Source organism: Cnephaeus nilssonii, assembly GCF_951640355.1.
Source record: "Cnephaeus nilssonii genome assembly, chromosome: 20".
Taxonomy (NCBI): domain Eukaryota; kingdom Metazoa; phylum Chordata; class Mammalia; order Chiroptera; family Vespertilionidae; genus Cnephaeus; species Cnephaeus nilssonii.
The window spans coordinates 30071242-30094386 of NC_137091.1; the positions used below are offsets into that span (position 1 = coordinate 30071242).

The 23145-nt window shown below is 50.3% G+C and overlaps 1 protein-coding gene across 2 annotated transcripts; it reads left to right on the forward strand.

Annotated features, from left to right (window-relative positions):
• Positions 1-210: 210 nt before the first annotated feature.
• On the forward strand, positions 211-22694 carry IRF8 (interferon regulatory factor 8). 2 transcript variants are annotated; one of them, XM_079799904.1, is made up of 9 exons: positions 211-276; positions 3582-3756; positions 7687-7870; positions 10312-10400; positions 11753-11858; positions 12972-13022; positions 18137-18523; positions 19514-19629; positions 20224-22694. In XM_079799904.1, the coding sequence occupies exons 2-9, from the start codon at positions 3583-3585 to the stop codon at positions 20398-20400; spliced, it is 1284 nt and encodes a 427-aa protein (XP_079656030.1). In that variant the 5' UTR covers positions 211-276; position 3582; the 3' UTR covers positions 20401-22694. The 2 variants fall into 2 exon arrangements, with proteins under 2 accessions (XP_079656030.1, XP_079656031.1); XM_079799905.1 differs by having other exon boundaries at positions 12975-13022.
• The last annotated feature ends 451 nt before the right edge of the window (positions 22695-23145 follow it).

Here is a 23145-nt window from a genome sequence, read left to right on the forward strand (position 1 = left end):
CAACCCCGGAAGACGCCGGGACCCGAAGTCGCCGTGTGCTTCTCGCAAAGTGATTTCTCGGAAGCAGCCGAGCAGGCGGGTCGCGCCCACTGGGCGGCTCCGGAGGCCTTCCCGCGACCATTATTGGCTGGCGCGACCGGCGCTTGGCGTGTCGGCCCGCCCGGACTTAAATACGCGCCCGCGGCCGCAGCTCCCGAGCGAGCGCGGCGGGGCGAGCGTGGGAACGCGGGCGGTGGCACCGAAGGCGGGCGGCGGGCCGGGCGCGCACGGCTGCAGGTAGGTGGCCGGGGCGGGCGGGCGGGGATCCGGCGGCCACCAGGTTCTGGTGGGCCAAGACAGCGGGCCGGCACCAGTGCAGCTGCCGCCCGGTTTCCGAGCCAGCGCTACCGCTTCCCCCAGTGCCCTGTTTGCTCCCATCCCTCTGTTTCTCAAGGTCCAAGTCTTTGATCGTTATGCGTGCGGCTGCCCCTAAATGGCTTTGATGCTTAAAAAAAAAAATCTAATTTTTCTTAAAATCTCGTTTGCATGGACGACTTTAGAATGGTTCCTATAATGAAGGGGAATATTTGCCCTTTATTGTAAAACCTCCGTTGTCCCACTCAAATCCTGCTATATTGGAATAATCGTTGGAGGGTCTTAACCGTGAAACTGTCCAATAACCAGGACTGCTTGAGTGGGTTAGCTTGTGAAGGGGTACACTGGATTTTTTTATTCTGATGGATGACAGGATATCTGAGTGGGGTTTGAGGTCCTTTGCTTCCATCATAGCCCAGTCTCCCCAGGCGAGAAGTCTGTATGGGGTCACAACTAACAGGAGCATTTTGATGTAAATAAAATGTCCCCAAGGCAAAGGGCAGACTCTACGGTGAGAAGGTGAAACGGATTACCCAGAGCTGTGAAGTGCTTCAGGAATGGAAACTAGAGACCCCATGTTCCAGGATTTTAAACGATTCCCCTAACATATGGAGGGATATAACACACTTTTTAAAAACTGGTTAGAACCAGACTGAGAGTTTCCTTTTGGATTATGGCACGTTCCTCCATGTGAAGAATTAGGCATGGTTTAGTTGTTTTAGCAAGGTTAGGGCCAGAGGGAGAAATGGCTTTGATGCTTTGGGGACTCGTGGTGGCCAGGGCGGATGCCCAGGGGCCCAGAGAGGTGTGGGAGTAGGCGAGTCCTGCACCACCTGTCAGGCACATCCTGAAATCGGGTTGGTTGGGCCCAGGGCAACCTCTTATCACCTGCCACCTGGGAAGCCTGACCCCCGGACTCATTTATAGGGTAGAGATTAGCTCCAGACAGGACTTGGCCCATAAAAAGAATTATTACCTAAAAATCAAGGAAGAGGAAGTTATAAACATGTGACTGGGCTTATAAAATTTTCCTGGCTCAGCATTTGGTGGAATTAATTTGTTCGTGTTTAATAGATCGTTGTGGATCTTAATGCTGCTTAGAATCTTGCAGGTGATCTCATTGAAAATTCAGGCGGGGCTGCCCACGTGCTGAGGTCTTATAATCTAACCACGGTTTTCCTCTGCAGAGTGAGTAAAATAAGACCCCTTATGCTGGGGTCCGGGTGCCTTTCTGGGCCTCAGTTTTTCCATTTTTGAACCAAGAGCGGCTGGATTAGATGATTTCTAAAGTTTGTACCAGCTTTTATATTCTGTGGCTTACTCTCCCTCTTAACGCCAACTCTCTTACTTTCTTTTCTCTTTTCTTTTCCTCATAAATCACCAAGAGAGTTGTCTTCCACAATTTTGGGGGCTATAAATCCACTAAAAATCCCTACAAGAAGGTGTTGATCACTGTTTGGAAAAATTCCCATACAAACGAAATATTGCTTTTCATTTCAGGATGCTCCTGGAACATGAACTCCTGTACTAAGGGGGTGAGCAACATGCTAGTGAGCAGGAACGTGTCCTTCAGTAGACAGATCCACAGACACTAACCTTTCCCTCGTGCTCTGGCCCCTCTCCTTGTCCCCCCCACGGCTCCTTCCTCAAGGAGTGTGCAGTCTCCCGCCTTTCCAGCAGGAAAGACCCATAGGAGCTGCCAAGTTACTTCCTGGGGGGAACCTGGTGGTGTCGTCTCATTTCTCTCTTTAGGCGCTCCTCCCAAATTTATCCCATGTTTATAAACGCAGGGGACTGTTGTAGAATTGTGGGACACTTGAGCTCCATTCACTCTGCACGTGAGGAGAACCTCAGAGAGAGGTTCAAACAGCTCAGCCAAGGTCTAGTTAGAGTTGGGGTTATTGGATGAAAAAGTTACATTTGGTGGTCCCAGGAACTCACCTCCTTCTCAGGACCTGGATGCCCTCTCTGACCCCCTAGCCACCAGCAGAATTTTCATAACTTGTTGCTTTATGGACCAGCATGGCTCTAGATATGACCGTATTCTTGGGGACATTATTATGTCTTGTCACTGCTGATGGTTTCAAACTTGTTTGCCAGAAGAGGTCACATTTTAATCAGAAGAATAGAAATGCCTTTTTTTTTTTTTTTTTGGGTGGGCGTCTGTCCAACTGCCTAGGGGATTTCCACCTCTGTTCTTGTAAATGTGGGCTGAGAGTTGATACGGCACGACTGCTTTCTCTTTTCTCTGTGCTGTTGGGACAGCTGTCTGCTCTGGCAGAATGTTCTTCCAAAGGATGTCTTTGGGCACCTTGGGATGGTGAGGTCCCCTGATTTTGGCACCTTCTGGAAGCGTCTCTCCGGGCTAACTTTGTCTGTAGCCACAGCTGATTTCCTCAGACTTGTCTGCTATCTCCTGGTTGGTCAGAAGAGTTCCTGAGGAAGAAAGTTGGGATAATAACAACAACATCTGTTGTTAGGGTTAGGGTTAGGTCCAGATGTTTTATACCCCTTGTCTGAGCCCTCATTACAACGATGCCAAGTATTGATAGTTGTCCTCGAGTTTCAGCCGGTGTGGCTGACACTTGAGTGTTAAATGATGCTCCCAGGCCACCCAGCTGAGAGACGGCAGGATTCGAATGGGACCTCCGCGCTGCCCTTCCCAAACTCCTGCTGTTACCACTAAACCAGCTGCGAAGGAACAACCTAGAGGGATAGCCTGAGACTTTCCTCTTCCTTGGAGATCACAAATGTGCTATTTGCTCACAGACACGGGTCACACAGGGCATGGAGCAATGGGATTGGCTCTTAGAGTGATGGGTGCTCGTTGAAGGGGCATGGAAATGTCAAAATGACTTTTCCCCATCTCGTGCTAAAAGTGGAATGATGCCATTAGATGTGCCTGAAAGGAAACCTGGGGTCAAAGCTGGAAGGACACAACCAGAACTGTAGGTGGGGCCAACATCTGGGTGAAGGGCAGCTGCCGAGTTCCCAGGGAGCTTTCAGTTTTCATTCCGGGCTCTGAGTCCTGGAGGCAGGCATTGTCCGCTCAGGGCAGGCGCCCAGAGTCCTGGATCTGTGAGTCCCCGCCCTCCGCTGGCACCTGTGTGGCCGCCCTCCGATTTTCCCGTTAGTAGTTCTGGGCTGCTAAGTACCTGGGGTGCTGTGATGAATGAGACAATGCTTGTGATGTCTTAGAATATGTTTGTTTGTTTTTTCTTTCCAAGGATGTGTGACCGGAACGGAGGCCGGCGGCTTCGGCAGTGGCTGATTGAGCAAATTGACAGCAACATGTACCCAGGGCTGATTTGGGAAAACGACGAGAAGAGCATGTTCCGGATCCCTTGGAAACACGCTGGCAAACAAGATTATAATCAGGAAGTGGACGCCTCCATTTTCAAGGTAAAGGCTGGGCTTCCCTCCCCTGACCGTGAGCGTAGCTTCTGGCTTCCCTCACCAGCTGGTGGAGGTGTTGAGTGACAACTTTTCTTATTTTCTTGAAAATTCGTTCAATTTTTAAAAACAAACATTGACTGAGTGCGGAACGTGTCTAAAAAATACATCGTGCGATTTTGCAGCTATTATGTGATTTAGTCACTTTGCGGTCAGCTGTAGAGTGGTGCATTTTTTTTTTGATGAGATTAAGGACACTTTCTTCATTCTTGCAAAGTTGTAACTTCTGTTTGGCAACGTCGGGTCGGTCAGCTCAGTGAGAGAGACACCATCTGTCACTACTTCCGGGCTGGGTCAGATGGGATGTCCTGCTGCAGGTGTCTAGAAATAGTCTCCTTCCCTTGAGAATAGTGAGTACCCCACGCGCTGAGGGACTTGCTCTTTGGTTCCACCATTTGCATCGTGACTGCCAGCGTTGATTGAGGGTTTGCTCTGTGGCAGGCCTGGCCCCACAGGGTTTGTGTTTTCCTCTCACACAGTCCTCTGCAGGAGGTGCTGTCCTTGTCCTTGTTCTGGAGAGGCACCGAGAGGAGAAGTGACTTATTTAAGATCTCACAGCTCTTGGACGATGGAGCCAGCATTTAACCCAGGCAGCCCCACTCTGAGCCCATGCTCCCAACCTCTGGCAGTACCGATAAACTGAGATTTCTTGCCATTACACCTGCTACACCTAGATTCAGGCCGAGGAGCCGGGAGACAGGGCAGCGCAGCTCTGCAGCCTAGTGGGTCATCAGACCAGCCCCCCCAACACCCACCCCCTGGGGGGCTTCTCTAAGACTCCAGAAGTGCAGCCTCCACCCCCTGAGAGATTTGTAGCCCTAGTCAAGGTGAGCCCAGGCTTCCATTTTTGCAAACAGGTGCACCACAGGTGGTCTGCCTCAGAGCCCAGGTTGCAAACTGCTGCTGCCCTGTGCTGGTTCTGTGGGCATTTGAACCTTTCCCTTCACACTGCTCCCTGCTTCAGCTTATGCTCTGGGGGGTAATGCCCACAGAACCGGGACAGCGAGGGGACAGCGAGTGATATGGAGGAGGAGTTGGAGAGGCTGAGTTGTGAAGGGCCAGAACCAGACCGGAGACCTGGGATGAATGAGGGGAGTGAGGACCTGCGGGACCCCATGGCAATACCAGACTCAGCCAGGGATGACTGTCTTCTGACACAAAAAGCCCAAAATGACCAGAGATCAGACCGTGGCCTCAGAGTGGAGCATAAGTAGGTCAAAGTTGGCTTATGAGGCATTTCCGCCCTTCAGTTCTCTTTCTGACGTTTGTAGTGGGGCCACACATGTAGCAATTCTATTAAATTTGTCACCTGGGGTTGCAGGTCTCTTTGAGAATCTGATGCCAATTACTGGCCCTCTCCAAGAAGAGTGGGCACATGTGGATGTTTTGCACTCACCTTCAACGGGCCCCATGTGGCCCGAATGTCCAGCAGATTTTTTTCCATCAAGGACCCCAGGGCAGGAGCCTGGACTCTGCCAGGTTTTTGAGCTGCTAGTGCATCCTTTCTCATTCGTGGGGGGATGCGGATTCCTCCTTTATCGAGGGTTTTACCTTTAGCATTATGGCGAACTTCTCTTGGGAATGACTCTAGCTAAATTTAAACAGTGCTAGGATCCACCTGGTCGGCTGGGAGTTCTAGATCAGCAGTCGCCAACCTTTCGGACCTCACAGACCACCAGTGGTCCGCAGACCGCCGGTTGGCGACTGCTGTTCTAGATTATCAATGGCTATAAGCCAGGGCTCCTCAACTGTGGACATCTAGGGCCAGATTGTTCCTGTTATGGGGTCATCCTGTGCCCTGTGGGGTATTTGGCAGCACGCCTGACCTTACTAACTGGCTGCCAGCAGCCCCCCACATGTGACGACCAAAAATGCCTCCGACATTGCCAGATACTCCCTGGGGCATGCTCTCCCCTTTCACATCGAGAGCCCCTCTAGGAGCTGACCATGGCCAGGAAGAACAGATTGAAGCAGAAGTGTGGGGTGCTGAGGGCACAGTCACAGGTTGGCCATCAGTAAAACTTCTTCAGGAGGGGAGTAGAGGGGGCTGGACCAGCAGGCTGCATAAGCCTGGCTTGTGGCTTGCTGGAGGAGATGCAAGGCCTTTCCCTTCACACTGCTCCCTGCTTCAGCGTCTGTTCTGGGGGCAATGAAATAAAGCCCCAGATTTATGCATCTTATGCAATGTTCTGCATGGCCGTTTCAACAGCGTTGAGAAAAATGTGCAAGATTCCCAATGTTTCCGTTGATTACGCAGTCGCTCAGTGTGGCAATCTGAAATGAGTGTACAATCTCAGCAGGAATGGGGGCGGGAGGGAGACATGGCGCCCACCCAGAGCTGGGCGGCCCCTGGGAGGGCAGCAGCCTGGGCTGGTGAAGTACAGGTGGGAAGAAGCCATCTCTGAGTTGCGCTGGCTCACGCCATCCTCTGAGGGGCGTTTCTCTGCCCACCGAAATGTGCCTGCTATTGGAAGAAGTCAGCAGGCAGGCCTTGGTTAGAGAGAGCCATTTAGGGATTTTCTGGTGAAATGGAGAACCCTTTAGTTTCATACAAAGACAACCTTTTAGGAATGTATGAGTCAAAACCAGTCCGTTTTTCTGCCTTAGTAAGTGGGTCTTAAGAATCTACTTATACCAGAGACCCCTTCACTGTCCGCAGGCGTCATTCTGAGGTCAGCTTCATGGGGTGGACCAGAGATGGGAGGTTGCAAAGGACATTAAGTGCAGTTTGTACCATCCCTGGCATACTGATGAGGCCCTGATATCAGCTCACACTTACTTAAAAAAAAGTATTTTGCTTCTTTTCCATAATGTTCAGGGTGGAAACGGAGTTAAGGGGTTCTTGACAGATCTCCCAGCGGGGTGATATCTTAGAGCCAGCCCGAGAACCCTGGAAAGAACTCAGTGCAGGCTGGAAGCCGGGTCTCTGCATTTCTTGAGCTCCCCGGGGATTGCCATTAAGTCGAGAACAGCGGGCATTTAATCCCATCCAGGGTCACCTTGGGAAAGTTGCCCCTTGGAATTACGTTTTCCCAAGTGGGGTTGAGAATTTCCTCTAGCCCTGATATTATTTTAGGCTGGAAGATTTTGCCTAATGCCAAAGGTTATCTTCACCTGACAGTAGTGACCTCCTAATTGGTGTGTTCTGTATTCCAATTTTGAAATTAAAACGATGCCTCTTCACATGTTTGATTAAAAAAAAAAAATAATGCCCCATTCTACCTTTGACCTTAAGTTTCCAGTTTTGCATCTTGGTTCCTAGTTCAGAGTCTAAGGTTTGGAGAGGTCAGAAAACAGAGCTGTGAAAAACCCAACAGAGTGAGAGAATATTTCATTGCACTTTAAACAGCGCCTGGGGAGGTGGGGGGAAGGCTAGAATAAATGCCAAAATGCAAAACACAATTTCTATTAAAAGTAGCAGGGCAGTCAGTGGATGATCACACTCAGAATTTTTGCAAATGTTTCCTTTTCATGCTCAATTTTCATGCCAGGGGTTGATTAAAAAAACACACACACACAAATTGTTCTTTGTTTTGAACATTCTAGTGAAACCATGTGCACTTCCTCCTTGTGCTACTTGACCTCAGGCTCCTCCTGGCTCGCTGGTCCAGGGAAGGATTTGTGTTGGCCTGAGTTCCAGTTTCAGCTCAGCTGGGAGATCTTGGGGAGGGGGGGGGGGGGGCGGCGGGGTCTCCTTCCTGGCCTGGGTCTTTTTACATCTGCCCAAGAAAGTGGTCTGATTGAGCCCTGAAATTCCGTGAATGAGAGTTGATGGCTAAAAATGACTTTCAGGAGGGCGAGCAAGTGCTGGCGGTGACTGGCCATGGATATCTGTGGCTGAGGGGCTGACTGTTCATGTGCTGCTTTCTCTCCTTTCAGGCCTGGGCAGTTTTTAAAGGGAAATTTAAAGAAGGGGACAAAGCTGAACCAGCCACGTGGAAGACAAGGCTACGCTGTGCTTTAAACAAGAGTCCAGATTTTGAGGAAGTGACAGACCGGTCCCAGCTGGACATTTCCGAGCCATACAAAGTTTACCGCATCGTCCCAGAGGAAGAGCAAAAATGTAACTATCCTTGATGGGCACTCAGTCCAGCAGAGGCTGCAAGGCCCAGGCTTGGGGTGGAAGCCGCCGCCCACAGGGTCTGGGGCAAGTGGTTTTAGCTAAACAAAACAGTTCTCTCCTTTGTATAAGCGGACATGGAATTCTCTTTCCACTGACCTCACCCACCATCTGCTGACCAAGTGGCAGCTTCCAGTTGAGTGAGAGGTGGCGCCGATGGAAGGAAAGGGCGGGAGATTGGGTGGCAGCCAGCTCTGCTGACCTGGAGTGTTGCAGGATATCCCTGGGGTCAGGGATGAGATTGGGCAGGAGCAGGGATCCTCTGACAGTGTAGAAGGGATTCCTTTTGTTTTCTAGCAACTCTCAGAGGAGGCTAGGGGTCAATCAGGTGGACAAAGAAGGGATGGCTGACTAAGGTACAGAGTTGAGTTCTTGAATTGAATTTTTGGATGATGACACTGTTAGTTTCATTGCTATGACTCAACATTGTCAGATCCTGATCATTGTTTTGGAATTCAGGATGTGATAATTCCTGAAGTTTCTTCCAGCTCTATAATCCCAGGAAAGCATCTGTGAAGAATTTAAAGCAGGGATAGCAACAACGTGCTGCACATCTCCCAAGGCCTGATACCCCATGCTCCAGTCAACCAGGATGTGTGGAGCTCGGATCTGGCCCCAGAATCCTTTTCAAAGTGGTGTGCTGTGCAGCTGCTATGAATCAGAGCTGGCCCATGAGATAAAATCTAATTGCCACCTCTGCTTTAAAACATTTGTTAACACATTGATTTTTCTTAGCCATTAGATGTAGCAATTAGAATATTGGCATGGCATCCTTTTCTCTTTCGAAGAAGTCCAGTAAGGCCTCAAAGAAATAGAACTCTCTGGTAAGGGCTAAGTAGAAATTCTGAGTTTGAGTTCTTCCAACTGTGGGAAGGTTAAAAATGTTGATCTGTAATTTTTAAAAAAGTTAAAATTGTGACCCTAACAAATGTATGGTGAGCCTGGATCAGAGAGTTACTTGACTCATCAGTGAGGGAACCAGCTTGATGACAAAGATCATTTGACAGAATATGACACACTGGCGTACATGGTCAGTGAGGGCCAGAAGGCTGAGCCTGGCACTACACCACCGTTTGGGAGTTATCTTTTCTGCTGGTCATTTGTAGCTTAATTGCCTATACATGAACGCCTGGCTTTACTGAGTCTGAAGTCTGATCGATAGTCAGTACGAAGTCAAACAAACTGACCTGGAAAATCAGATGATCCTTAGGGGAGACCTCTTGGATAATCCTCTGGAATGGTTTCAAAAGGCCAGTCATCTTTTTGCTTTATTTCCCAGTTTTGGAAATATGTATATATTTCCAATATATAAATATTTTTTGTCACCACAAAGTAAATTGTGCCTTGAAGTAATGGAGAAGTTTCTCTTACTCCCCTACCCCCAGGACCAGCCAAGCTTGAACTGGCAGGTGACCCCAACTTGTTTATAGTATGGGGCACAGCCAGCATCACCTGCAAGGGTGGATGTTAAAGAAGCAGGTTCTCAGGGGGGCAAAGAGGCATTGCATTTGCATAAAGTCTACATGGACCCATTGTCCTCTGTACTTCAGTAGTTTGCAAGCTACATTGGGGGTGCCCCACCTACCCCCTACTTCCCCCATCAACAGCTTCTACGTGAATTCTTGAATCTATCAAAGTGGAATAAAAGATCAGCGAGGATGAAACAATAGGCCAATTTTGTAGCTCATTGGGACTAATGTTATAATACATCTCACGCGGATAAGCTTAGCGAGGTGAGTTTCTGGCTGGGGAAGAGGCGTAAGAGCAAGGAGGAGACTAGCCTGATCCAGAGAGCTTGTTGTGGAAATGCTCACGTGCCTTTAGTGATGCCTGATGAAGGCAGGTTCGAACTGGGCCTGGGTGAGTCTTTGCCGTGCGTGTGCGTGTGTGTGTGTGCGCGCGCACGTAGAGATGCACACGTGTATATTTGGAAAGGCTAAAAGGAGATTTCCTGCCAATTAACTTGAAAAAAAAAAAAAGAATCTAACCTGCAAACATATTTTGCCAGGAAACTTTGAGTGTCTACAAGTGCCCCAGCTTGTAAATGTAACCTCTGCAGGGGGTAGACACCTGGGGTAACGGGGATCTGATAGGCATTCATTTGAGATCTCCACAAACAGAAGGAAGAGACCCAAGTGCTCTTTGGCCTCTAAGTGTTAGAAACAACAACAACCAACTTCTCTCTTTTGATTCTGCTGATCAGATGACTGAAGAAGCATGGGAAAAAAATTTCTAGGCCTTTCCCAAACCAGGGAAGGTACTGACTGACTTTTATTTCCTTCAACTCAGCATTTAGAAACAAACCACTGCTTATGGCCTCCATGATGGTAGGGATGCCTCAGTGCTATGGCCACATTTTGTCATGTTTGTCTGCTTTTCCATAGGCAAATTAGGCATGTCGACTCCTGGCTGTGTGAATGAAGTCACTGAGATGGAGTGTGGTCACGCTGAAATTGATGAGCTGATCAAGGAGGTAAGTGGGGGCAGCGTTTCCAGAGGTCTGGCCCGACAGCGGAAGGTGAGCAGTGGTGTTGTTCTTGCCCTGCCAACACATCCAGAGCCTTGAGCTCTCCCAGCAAACCTTGTCTCTACCCCAGCAAAGATGTGAGACTGAGCCACCTCAGTGAGGCCAGCCTCCGCCAACTGGTCAGCCCGTTCACCTGGTGTCCAGTCCTTAATCCCAAGAGCTGGGGAGAGTGCTTGCTCTGGCAGTGATGTTCCCTCAAGCTCTGGATTTTCATACTTAAACATTCTGAGTGCCAGTCTTTTGTAATGCATCCTGTATTTTCTTACCTTCTTAGCATGCTGCAGTGAACAATATGGAAACTTTCCTTCCTGCTTAGAGTGTCCCTATGGCATGATTATTGTACTAGCTTTCATGACTGGTGGGCTGCCTGTCTTTTCATCCTTGATGGGTTGGAAAGCCATATAACCAAGCTTGTTAGAATTGTACGTAAAGTCATAGTTAATAGGCTATCAGTAAAGGCTTAATGGGGCCCCAGGCAATGGGTATTTGAATACCATAGCTATTTGGATGCCATTTTCTTTTAGCCTTTAAACTATGCTTTTATGGCTATTACAGGGTGGACATTGCATAGCTGAAATAATCCCACACAGCCCTTGTAAAAGGTGGTGGAGGTGCTATATAAATTCTTCTTAATTCACATAGCAATGCTAGAATCCTTGACAGTAGCTTGGTGGTCAGGAAATGCAGATAACTAAATATAATCTCCTCCAAGCTGCCTGACGTTGCTGCACATGGCAGCTGTTACGCGTCTGGGTGGTCTTTGGCAGCAGGTCAGCGGAATTCCTGGTTTCCTGTCACTCCAACAATGTCCCATTTTCCGTATGAGGCTTTTCTGCTGACTCAGCAGATAGAGTGAAAGAACAGGATTGGTGCACCAGGATCACAGGAAAAGCAGATTTCACAAACGTCTCCTAACTGGATTTTCCAACCTCCTTTAAGAAATGGGTCAGAGATGGAGAGCTGAGACGTGACGTATTGAGTGAGACTCACGAAAGCATGGCAGCGTCCATTCAATGTCACGTGCGCTGGGGTCCCAGAACCAGCCACAGGCAGTTTCAGTAAAAGGTCAATAAACTTACTAAGGGCCCCGAAGAGGCTAGGAATTCAGTTACGTAGTGTGATCACGGAGCATCCTGGATCTTTCAAGATACAAAGTAAAACTTCCCTTTTGTCTTAATGAGCTAAAGGTGACCGTATGGTCTTAGTTAAGCCCAAGCCATTCATCTTTACAACCCTGGGGTCCTGCTTGGGAAGCCTAGTGACCGTGCTGTTCTTCTGCCTTGTTCCCGGCCGCGCAGCGTCCTGTGGATGAGTACATGGGGATGGTGAAAAGGAGCCCTTCCCCGCCAGAGGCCTGCAGGAACCAGCCCCTCCCAGACTGGTGGATGCAGCAGCCGGGCGCAGGTGAGGATGGGAGCCCAGGGCGACTCGCAGTGCCTGGGGGCTGGGCTGGTTGGAGTGGGTTCAGCCTGATAGCAGCCGGGGTGGGGTGGGGACGGGGGTCCTGCTATGATCCCTATTTTATTGACGGCGACTGCCTCCCAGGAAGACACACGTGTCCTTCCCATGGGAGGTGTCTGCCTCCCGCGCGGCTCCTGGGAAGGTCGGGGGGAGGGAGTGCAGTGAACTTCTCCAGGACCAGAGGGGATTCACAGCTCTGGGCCACGTTCGGTCTGTTCGGTCCTCCATCCAGTTTCTTCAGACATTAGGGACCTCCCAGAGCCACGCACAGCCCCGAGCGGCGGCTGGAGAGCAGCAGAGCTCAGGAACGGGCACTTGCTCACGCAGGGCCCTGGATTTGAATCCGCTGTCAGAAGTTGCATATCCTGTAGAAGGCTCAGTTTCCTCACGAAAAATGGGGGCACCAGGACGAACCCACAGGGTCCGGAAGCTAAGTGAGGCACGCACCCTCTTATTAGCTTCTGACGACCCGCCCCTCCACCACTGCTTGAAATGACCCTCCTCGGGGAGCATGCGTGCCTTTGCTTCCTTTCTTGGCCTCTTCCCCCACTGTCCCCTGTGGGAGACCAGGAGGCGGCCGCTAGCCTCATGGGCCTCAACGGTGGTGGGCGTGGGGTGGTGTCAGATCAGGGGCCCTGGGGAGCGCCCCCCTCCCTGTGCTCAGCAGCACCTCTGAGAAAGCTAGCTCGGGCCCGGCTCCCCTTCAAGTCAAGGCCTGGGTGGTGGACACGCAGTCCAGCGGTATTTTGGGAGCAGGGGGAAGGAAACGTGGCCCCACAATGTCACACTGACACATGGTCAGAAATCCCACAGCACAGAGGAAGTCTCCCCCCTGCACGCTGGTTGGCTTGAGGTCTGGTTTTCTGCGTTTATGAAACATGGGTCGCCACACTGAGAGGGAAAAACACCGGATTCGGCGGAAGCCTGCGGCAGGGCCCCAGGAGCACGCCATATGCGGCTTTTTAAGAAACCTTTGGAGAGGGGGAGCATTTGGGCTGCTTCCCCTGCACACAACTGAGCCTGGCTGGGTCTGAGTCTGCTTTTCTCTTCCTCCAGCAGGCTTGCCGCTGGTGCCGGGTTACCCTGCCTACGATGCACACCATTCAGGTACGAAGCGCTCTGGGCCGGGCCGGGTGGGGGACACTCTGAAGACAAAACTCGAAGGACCGGTGTGGGTTCTTGAGGGCCCCTGGATGAGCATGATCTGGTGTCAGAAGCCGGCCACCTGATTCCTCCTTTTTGCTGTTTGGTTTGGGAGTGAGCAAGTGGCTGGCCTTTTTGAGGCTCCTCTTGGACTGGGTCAGCAAAGAGATCTGAAGCGCTCTCTGCAGGGGTACTTACATGGGAGAAAGAGTGCGGGGTCAGACACACTCAAGGCCCCGCTCTGCCCCTCTCAGGTGACCCCAGGCACAGTGATCGAATCACTTGGGACCTCAGGCTTCTCATCTGTAGAGCGGGGACAACAGTAGCAACTGCCTCTTGGGAATGTTGTGAGGGTTAAACACAGGGTTATTAAAACTTTCTGGTAGGGACATGTGGGTCAGTGGATGTCACCAGTGACTGTTTTACTCTCTCCCACCTAAGTTTATAACAATAACAATGCTAATAACGATAATGGTGGCGATGCTGCTGGTGGTGATGGTGGTTATGATGGTGATGACGATGGTGATGATGATGGTAATGATGGTGATGAAGATGATGATGGTGGTGATGGTAGTGGTGGTGATGGTGGTGATGATGGTGGTGATGATGGTGGTGGTGATGGTGGTGGTGGTGGCTGACATTAGTGAATGCTAACTGGGTCCAGGATCATCAGTGAGACGTGCATGGCCTAGTCTCCTTATCACTTCCCACCACCCCTAGGTAGGTGTTGTTATTTCCATTTGACCAGCTCAGAAACCCGTGGTCACATAACTTGTGGGCCACAGAGCTGGGGTGTGGCCCCAGGCTGTTCCATCCCCGCTCCTGCCCCAGATGACAGAGGTGGTCTCTGTGCCACATTGTTGTCTAATTACATTGAGGACTTGGACCGTGTTCCTGCCAGTGGCTCCTGGAGTTTACATTCAGGTTCATCATTGATGGCATCTTCAGAGAAAAGGAAGCTGGTGTCTTCCCCCAAAGCGGCAGGTTCTGTGAGAAGGAAGCAGCCTGACCCACCATATTGTTGGGCCACATACTGTGGGTCTGGGGACCCGAGGCCTCCTGGCACAGGAGAGGAAACGGGGCGCAGAGAGAAGTGTCTTGACCAAGGCCCTCATGGGATGAGTGTTTTTGGGTGGTAGAGGCAGGTTCTCACCCAGGCAAGAAAATTTTAAAGCAAACGATGCTCCCGTTCATTGAGCCCCTCCCCATTGCACAGTGGCCCTGGGAGCTGGGGACTGTTATAATTCTGGCTTCACAGACGAGGAAACTGAGGCTTAGTGGTTAAATCTCTCACCTCAGATCACACAGCTGGTAAACGGGATTGCCGGGTTCAAACCCAGGCATCTGGCTTCAAGTCTGCTTTTAGATTTATGCTGGGCAGCCACCATGCTCACCAGAGGCTCCGGGCCTGGAGGCCCTGGGTCATGGGACCGGGCCTTTGACCTGGTTAGCTCTGGGCTATGGCCCCGGGAGTCTGCTGACCAGTGCTTCCTGGGGGCAGGGGAGTAGTCTGGCACATGCTGCAGTGTCTGGGCGAGAAGACATGGTCTGAGGAGGAAGCTTCCTCAGTTATTCCAGAGCTGTCTCAGCACACAGCAGGTGGAATGACTCGCAAAGAAAACCCTACACCATTCCTCTAGAAGTTGTGGGCTTTGGTACCTCTGCTCGGTTCACACAACTCCTCCCCCCACGTAAGTAAGTTGTCAGGGGTCCCCAGTTCTTCTCCCTGTAGGGACAGGTAATATAATGGTGAAGTGTCGGGAGAAAGACAACAGGGAGTGTCGGAGACTGTGGCAAAGTGGAGGGCCCACACTCCGCTGGGCTGCTTGTGGTTCCTGCCCTGTGGACTGACAGACCCAGCCAGGCTCAATTTTCCCATTTTTCTAGAGGAGCCAGAGGTCTGGATTTTTAGGTGAAAATTTCCCATATAAAAGGTTGGCAGCAAATTTGTGTTAACAACACCTCACGGTGCTGGTGGATCCAGACATGTCTGTGGCTGCCCGTTTGTGCTCTTAACTGTATGTATTTGAAATAATTGGGGTGAAGTACAATGTTTGAAACTGACAGTGTGGCTTGGTGCTTAAGAATACAGATGTTGTGCCCTGGCTGGTATGGGTCAGTTGGTTGGGCGTTGTTCCATGCACCGAAAGATCACTGGTTCAATTCCCGGTCAGGACACATACCCAGGTTGCAGGTTCGATCCCCAGTCAGGGTGCATATGGGAAGCAACTGATCAGTGTTTCTCTCTCTCCCTTTCTCTCTCTCTCTCAAATCAATTAAAAAAAAAAAAAAAGAACTCGGATGTGGAGCCAGTCTGCTAGGAAGGGAGTGCATCCAGGCTCCCCAGTTAGCAATTGTGCCATTGACAACAAGCACCTTCACCTGTCTGTGACTCAGTGTTCTCACCTGGAAAATGGGTATCATTATTAATAGTCTCTACCTCATGGGATTGCTGTGAGGATTAAATGGGCTCATAGGTCTAAAGCCCTGGGAACAGCATTTGGGATGTACTGTGTAGCCCAAGGACTGTGGCTTATAACTTCGGGGGTCTCATCGATATAGCTCATTTTTTGTCCTGTTACCCCGGTTTATTTAATAACCGCTTCTATGGTGCTGACATATGCTAAGTACAAATGCAAGCTCATTTAATCCTCACAGTAACCCGGTGAAGTGGGAGTATTATTATCTCCACTTTGCTGATGGAGAACCTGGGGCACAGCGTAGGGAAGCTGCTGTCCGAGGTCACACAGCTGGGATAATGCATCAGGCAGTGGGTTCCAGGGTGTGTGCTTTGCTGCCCCTGTGGTCAGACTGTCCCCTGGCAGGGCTGTTCCTGGTGGGCGGGGGGATGTAACGGGAGCCGGACGGGGCTGCAGCGGGGCTCTTAGGATTGCAAAGGGCTGGACTGAGTAACTGGCGGCCCTTCATGAGTGGCTTCTGCTCTGTGGGTCTCCACTGCTCGCCTGTAGGGCACGGTGAGCCATGGCTCAGGCCCTTCTGGCTTGAATCTCCTCTGAGCCTAAGCTGTCCCCTGGCGTTGGGCTCACTAGGACAGCCCTGCCTGGACATCTGGAACACCTTGCCCGTTGCTCCTGAAGTTCATACAGTCAAGAGACACTAGTGTGAAATAAGGCCACAGCCATGACAGGGCAGAGAGGGGCAGAGTGGTGGCAGAGTCAGCTGGCGTGTTTCATCCATTGGGACAAAGTTCAGAATTGTTTCAGAGTGAAGGAAGTGGAATGTGTCAAGTCGTCAGGCGACGCGGACATGGCAGACGTGGAGGGTGGGAGGATGGTGAGTGGGGGTAATGAGACAGGGAGTCGGATGCGAGTGCTGCTTCTTACCTGCTGGGTGACTCCACCTGGGCCTCAGTTTCCCCAAATACCAAATACATGAGTTGGACTGGAGCCCCTGCAGCTCCGATTCCCGGCCCTGCGTGAGTCTAGACTGCCATTTAACGCCAACGTGGGAGGAAGTGGAGCCCGTGAACGATAGTGGGGAGTCTTAGTATTTGACTGAGCAAATGAATCTTGAGCGAAGCCCGTAGGAGCGTCCAGGGAATTGTCAGTGCACAGCAGCATGAACCCAGCTGAGGTAGGTGGCCCCCCACAAGGCTGCCCCTGACCGTTGTACAAGTGTGCGCTGCACAAGTATAGGGGGGCACCATGGAGTTGGGCAGCTCACAGCTCATGTGGCTCAAGGGATCGGCCCCAGATTGGTCTTAAAGGGTTCCCCAAACTCACCAAGCTCATTGCTAGTGCATGTAATTCTCACAGTTTAAGGCGATTAAAATGCCATGTCTTCTAGGAGTATCCCTGAATTTAGCTGTTGTCTTTATTCCTACCTTAGTTTAGAGGTTCCCACACTTTAGGCACTCGCGCCCCACCTTCACACTTTGGTTTTCACATCTGGGTGCCACCTGGACTAACATGAATATCCTGTTTTTCTCTAAATCTAACTTTTTAAAACGTAAATTGACTGTAAAATGGGGGCCATCTATCATTGCCTGGAAAAGGAGAACCAGGGTCACTGCTATGAGTAGGAAGTCAGAGGTCAAAGCACATTCACTGAAGACCAGATATTCTGTTCAGAGGTCCCGGCCACAGCCTGACTCTTGGTTAAAGGGAGGTTGTCAGCATGAGTGTTAAAGATCTGCCGGCACCAAAGCGGGCTTTGTTTCTTGGTGATCAGAGATTGAGAGGATAGACAGACATGTATTATACATGGTTGCCTAGTTATATAGCTACTAGAGGCCCAGTGCACGAAATTCGTGCATGGGTAGGGTCCCTAGGCCTGGCTGGCAATCAGGGCCAATCTGTGGGGCAACCATCGGGGTGATCGGGAGGGGCGGGGCAGGGGGTCCCCGCTGGCACCTGCCTTGGCTGGCCTGGGGCCTGCGGGCTGGGTGCTGCTCCTGCATTGAGCGTCTGCCCCCTGGTGGTCAGTGTGCATCATAGCAACCGGTCATTCCGCCAGTCGTTCCGCAGTTCTGTCTATTTGCATATTAGGCTTTTATTATATAGGATAGATACTCTAGAACAATGTAGCCTGTAGTGTCTGCGTTCAGAATGGACGGATATGCTAGGTCTGAATTCGAGGTTAGTGAAAATAAAGAGATACCTTTTTTTCTTGACAAATTCTCAGTTCCCTGGATTTCAGATTAAGAATCGATGTTACAAATTTATAACACTGAATTATATAGTCTAACGTATAGCAGTGCCTGTGAGGGGGAGCCAATGTCCCAAGAAATTAAGTTGTCAAAACCTCGTCACTCTCAGAGGGACCGATCAATTGTGGCAGCTGTCAGCCCTTCCCGGGAGTAGGGAGAGCACCATCATGGTTTTCTATATTTGGGATCATTGGTTTCCTTAGCAATTCTGTGTACTTATTCATGCTTATAAAATCATTACTTCTAGAAAGCGTGCATGAACTTCCCAGGATGCCAACAAGGTCCCGGACACACAGGCAGTTAGGCTCCCCCAGTTTGGGAGGAAGAAAGGCTCCGGGCATTTCCCCAGGAAGGACCAGGGAACCCCCCCTTCCCCTCAGCCCCTGACCTGTCCCCCGCTTTCCCACAGTCTTCTCTCAGATGGTCATCAGCTTCTACTACGGGGGCAAGCTGGTGGGCCAGACCACCACCACCAGCCCTGAGGGCTGCTGCCTGTCCCTGAGCCAGCCGGGCCTGCCCAGCACCAAGCTGTATGGGCCTGAGGGCCTGGAGCTGGTGCGCTTCCCGCCTGCGGACACCATCCCCAGCGAGCGGCAGAGGCAGGTGACTCGGAAGCTGTTCGGGCACCTGGAGCGAGGCGTGGTGCTGCACAGTAACCGGCAGGGCGTGCTGGTCAGGCGGCTGTGCCAGGGCCGCGTGTTCTACAGTGGCAACGCCGTGCTGTGCAAGGACAGGCCCAACAAGCTGGAGCGCGACGAGGTGGTCAAGGTCTTCGACACCTGTCAGTTCTTCCGAGGTCTGTATACTGTCACCTTGCTGCCTGTGTCTCCCCCCCCCCCAAATATGTTTTTATTGATTTCAGAAAGAAAGGGAGAGGGAGAGAGAGATAGAAACATCAATGATGAGAGAGAATCATTGATCAGCTGCCTCCTGCGCGCCCCACACTGGGGATCGAGCCTGCATCTCAGGCGTGTGCCCTGACTGGGAATCAAACCCCAACCTCCTGGTTCACAGGTGGACGCTCAACCACTGAGCCACGCTGGCTGGGCTGCTGCCTGTATCTCAAAGATCACGCCTGCTTCCCAGGGCCATTTGTCGCCCACAGTCCCCATGGGGATAAGTAGGGGCTAGAGGCACAGCTGCCGCAGAGGTGCCCCCGTACTTGAATTCTGCTCTGCACCCTTTTTGCTAAACGATCCTGGGGAAACCTCTCCGTGCCTCAACTTCTAGCGTGTAGAATCGGGGGAGCAGGACAGCACCTTCCTCGCACAGCTGTTGGGAGGATGAAGGAACTTAGCACCCTGCAGCTCTGTATGCACTGTTCCGACACCCTGGGAGCTGGTTAGAAAGCATTTCCTTCCATATGCCTTTGGGCCAGAATCTGCATCTTGGCCAGGCCCCAGGGGTTTGGTGTGTGCTGACCTTGTGCACTGAGTACTCGGGACCACGTCCCCACCCAGAAGTGCTGCACGCCAGCCATGGTTATTCTGTGAGGCATGGAATGAGGTTCCCACTGTGTGTGTCCCTCCCAGAGGTCAGTCAGGGTGTCTGAAATCCATCAGTCAGGCTGCCTGCAGCACTGTGTAGGAGCCCTTCTCTGTGCCCCAAAGCTCTCTGCTTCTCTCCCTGTTACAGCCAGGAGCTAGTGTCACATCTGTCCTGCCCCCTGGCCTGAGTACTCCTGGACAAGGGGCCCTGGCAAGGCGGGCTCCCGAGGCATGGGTAAGCTCAGGTGTGAAAGCCCCGAGGAGTTGCCAACACCCCCTTCCTCCTCGTGTCTTCCCAGAGCTGCAGCACTTCTACAGCAACCCGAGCCGGCTTCCCGACAGCAGGGTGGTGCTGTGCTTCGGAGAGGAGTTTCCAGATATGACCCCATTGCGCTCCAAACTCATCCTCGTGCAGGTAAGCACAGGCCGCTTCAGGGCTCGCGGCCAGATCTCCCAGCCCACACCTCGGGACCCAGGTTATTCTTGGGCTGAAGAACAGGCAGCAAGGACTGGGGCGCTCCACTTGTGTGCAGAAGCAGGCCTGGGAGACCTTCCGGTGGCAGCAGTGGGTTCTTGCCACTGCTGAGCCACCTTCTCAAGTTCCAGGACTCTCCCAATCTGTGTGTCTCCCCTGCCCTTGCTTTGTATGGCTTGTTTTTCAAAATCAAAACCTCCTTTCCAGAAGGATTCCACCCTGCCTTAAGGCCTAAGTGACCTTAAGGGTTTTACAAGCCCTTATTTAACTGTCGTCAGAGGAATGAAGCTCTAATAGTGGAATTCTGGACACTGGCTAGGCAAGTCGGGACAATATTGAAAAAAGCATACATAGGAGTCTTTGTAGGGATACTGCTTGCCCTTTCTTTGCATCTCCTTATTCTGGGTTGATTCACTTGGGACTCAAATGCTAGCTTTAGACTGGAGTAATCAAAGAATCTGGCCAGGGTCAAAGGAAGTCCCACCTCACTTCCCATCTCCAACTCTGACCTTGTGCACCATCCCTCCCCTCTAGATTGAGCAACTCTATGTCCGGCAGATGGTGGAAGAAGCTGTGAAGAGCTGCGGTGCTGGGTCCATGATGCAGGCTCCCGAGGAGCCCCAGCCAGACCAGGTCTTCCGGATGTTTCCCGACATTTGTGCCTCCCACCAGAGACCCTTTTTCAGAGAAAACCAACAGATCACAGTTTAAGTCTCTCTCTTGGGCACCCCACCCCGCCCACATCTCATATTTCATTATTACAATTACTGTTGTAATTATTTAAGGATATAGATCCCTCTGACCTGGGGTGGGATGCCTCACTCTGCTCTTAATTTAGTAAGGGCATATTCTCTGAGGACTCCACGTTCAAAGCGAAGTTGTGTCCAAGTTCTATTGTTCAGGTGTCAACATTGAAGCCCACACCACGTGGTCTGCATGGTGTAACTAGAACCTCTGATTAAAACATGTATTGCCTGTATTGTCCCCTAATTATCATTAGTTGCTGTGATTCTTCACATTTTGGGATAATTGATATTTCCAAAGGCTTTCATTCAATTCGACTAGCACATAGTTGCTTCCAGTAAAGAAATTTGGGGATCAACTTGTGAAGACAAGACTGCTTTTCGTCTTTATCTTTTGTTAGAGCTATAGATTTATGATTTCATATGCTTGATTCGATGTGAAGTGTTTTTGTACTTTTAAGCATGTTAATAAGATTTAAAAATACATTAATAAGTACTTTAATAAGTATTATTAAGTCTCCCTTTAATAAGTGAAAGCAAAAGCTCTTGGCAAGTTTGGAGAACGTATGTTCTTCCCAGAATTTGGTGCTAGGAAAGCGCCTCCATCACCGTGTGAACTGGTGTGTTCTGATTTTCAGACAGTGAAAGCTTTCCCTTTGGCACATTGTTGCAGGAAGCTTAGAGCTAAATTTATTTTTTCATTTATGTAATTAAGTCATCCCAGATCACCTCTCTGGCTGCTTCTTTCTAAATGGTTTTGACCTGTTTTAAAAAACATTTGTAATTTTAATTGTCCAATTATAAACTGCTTTGAAGCTTTTCCTTTTCCCCCTTCTTTTCAGAAAGTGGGCAGGATAGAAAGCACAAGTGCAAAATAAAGGGTGTTCCCCTAAAATGTCTGCACACTTTAGCAGCTGACAGCTCAATTGATGTTTCTTTCTTTTCAGATTTAACCCATTGGAATGAATAATTATTCAAAGTGTGTATACATTTTTTGGGGACACCCTGTGTAATTGTGGATTTTATGAGCCTTTTGCTTGTGCCTTGATTCAGTCACTCCATTCACCAGCCGGTGGTGTTTAGTGTGTAGGCATGGCTAGAGTGGATTGGGGATGTGGATGACATGTGTTGCCTGTCACCACTACACCGGTCTTGGGGTGAGCTGTGGCTGGGGGAATGCCTTTCCCTATCCCTACCACTCCTCAGCACCCCCACTGACCACCAAATTCTTCAGTGGAGCCATCTAGTGGGATTTCCATGGAGAAGTCCCAGTTTTAGCCCTGGAAGAACTTACCCTATTTTTCTAGCAAATAGGATGCATTTACTAGCCAAAATGTATCAACGTGTTTACCCTAAATCCTGATGCTAATCAAAAGCCAGGGACAGAAGGCTGAAACCAATGGCCTGGCTTAACAGAGAGGGCAATTCACCTCAGACCCTCCAGTGAGCAGTAGACCACATCACCACAACCCCTCTAAACCACTTGCAGGATCAAAGAGCACTTGGACATTTTTTTTCTAAATAAATGTTGTCTTTTGCCAGATTGGGGTGCCTCTGGTCTGTGTGGCGCTTGTGTGGTGCACCGGGCCTGGCAGAGATTGGCACTCACGCATGTGAGGAGCACCCGCCCCACTTCTTGGTGGTGCAATTTGACACCGTGGGTGCAGACACCAGACGGGTTTGGGGGTTAGGAGGGTGCTGTTGCTTTGCTTCCACTCTCTTGGGGGTGGGGAGAAGAATCTTTTCTGTATTCTCTTCCCTTCGTCACACAGCCTGGGTCATCACCACCCCTGACTCAGAATCTTACCATGAGAGGACAAGAAGGGGCTCACCTGTCACCCCTCATTGTGAGAAATGGGAAGAGTTGGAATTTGGGGGACAAATTGCCCCCACTCAGCCCATCTGGTGGCCTTGTAATAACAAAAGTCTTCGATTTCAAATCTGAAAGGCCAAGGATGCCTGCTTATTTTCCCCATCATTGTTGCGAGGTGATGCAGGTGTAGCCCTAGCCAGTTTAACCCTTACAGGGCCTTCCGGGGTGCCAGAGTTCACGTGGGCGCATAGGAAAACTTCAGTAAAAGCGGCTCGTCACCTTTGGCCAACAAAGTGAGCATTACATTTTTAAGGATAACAGCTGTTTTCTGAAAATTTGTGAGATACTGGTAAATAGGCTTTAGTTTGTAGCTCAAATGAATGTCAAAGTATACATCTTTAATATGCTGGATGAATATTTATTTTTGTATGCATTTAAAAATATATTGATCTCCTTTATTCTTTATTAAAATAAAGTGCTCTTTTTTAAAGCTGATGTGTGCTCTGTTTTGTTTTTTTTAAAGTTACTGTTAAATATGTTATCATTTTCACTAGATTCTAGGTACTGTAAAAGGGGAATTAAAAAATAATACCACACTGTGATTTTAAGAATGTTTTCCTTGTTTGTTTTCCACGCCTCTCCAGAAAAATAGAAAAAATATACGGAGACTTGCAGATGATGCGGAATTTCCTGGAGAGATGTGGGGCACACCCCGTTTCTACTAAAACTGAGGGCCTGTTTGGGTTTCTGTGAACTGATTAAGGACTGCAGAGGGCGTGGAGGAAGTAGGAGGTTGGCATTGGTAGCACTTCCTGGAAGCTGCTGGAAATTATTTGCAGGAGGGCCTCCGGGGTTGGGTCAACTACATGTAATGGGACTGTGAATCCTTTCATTCATACA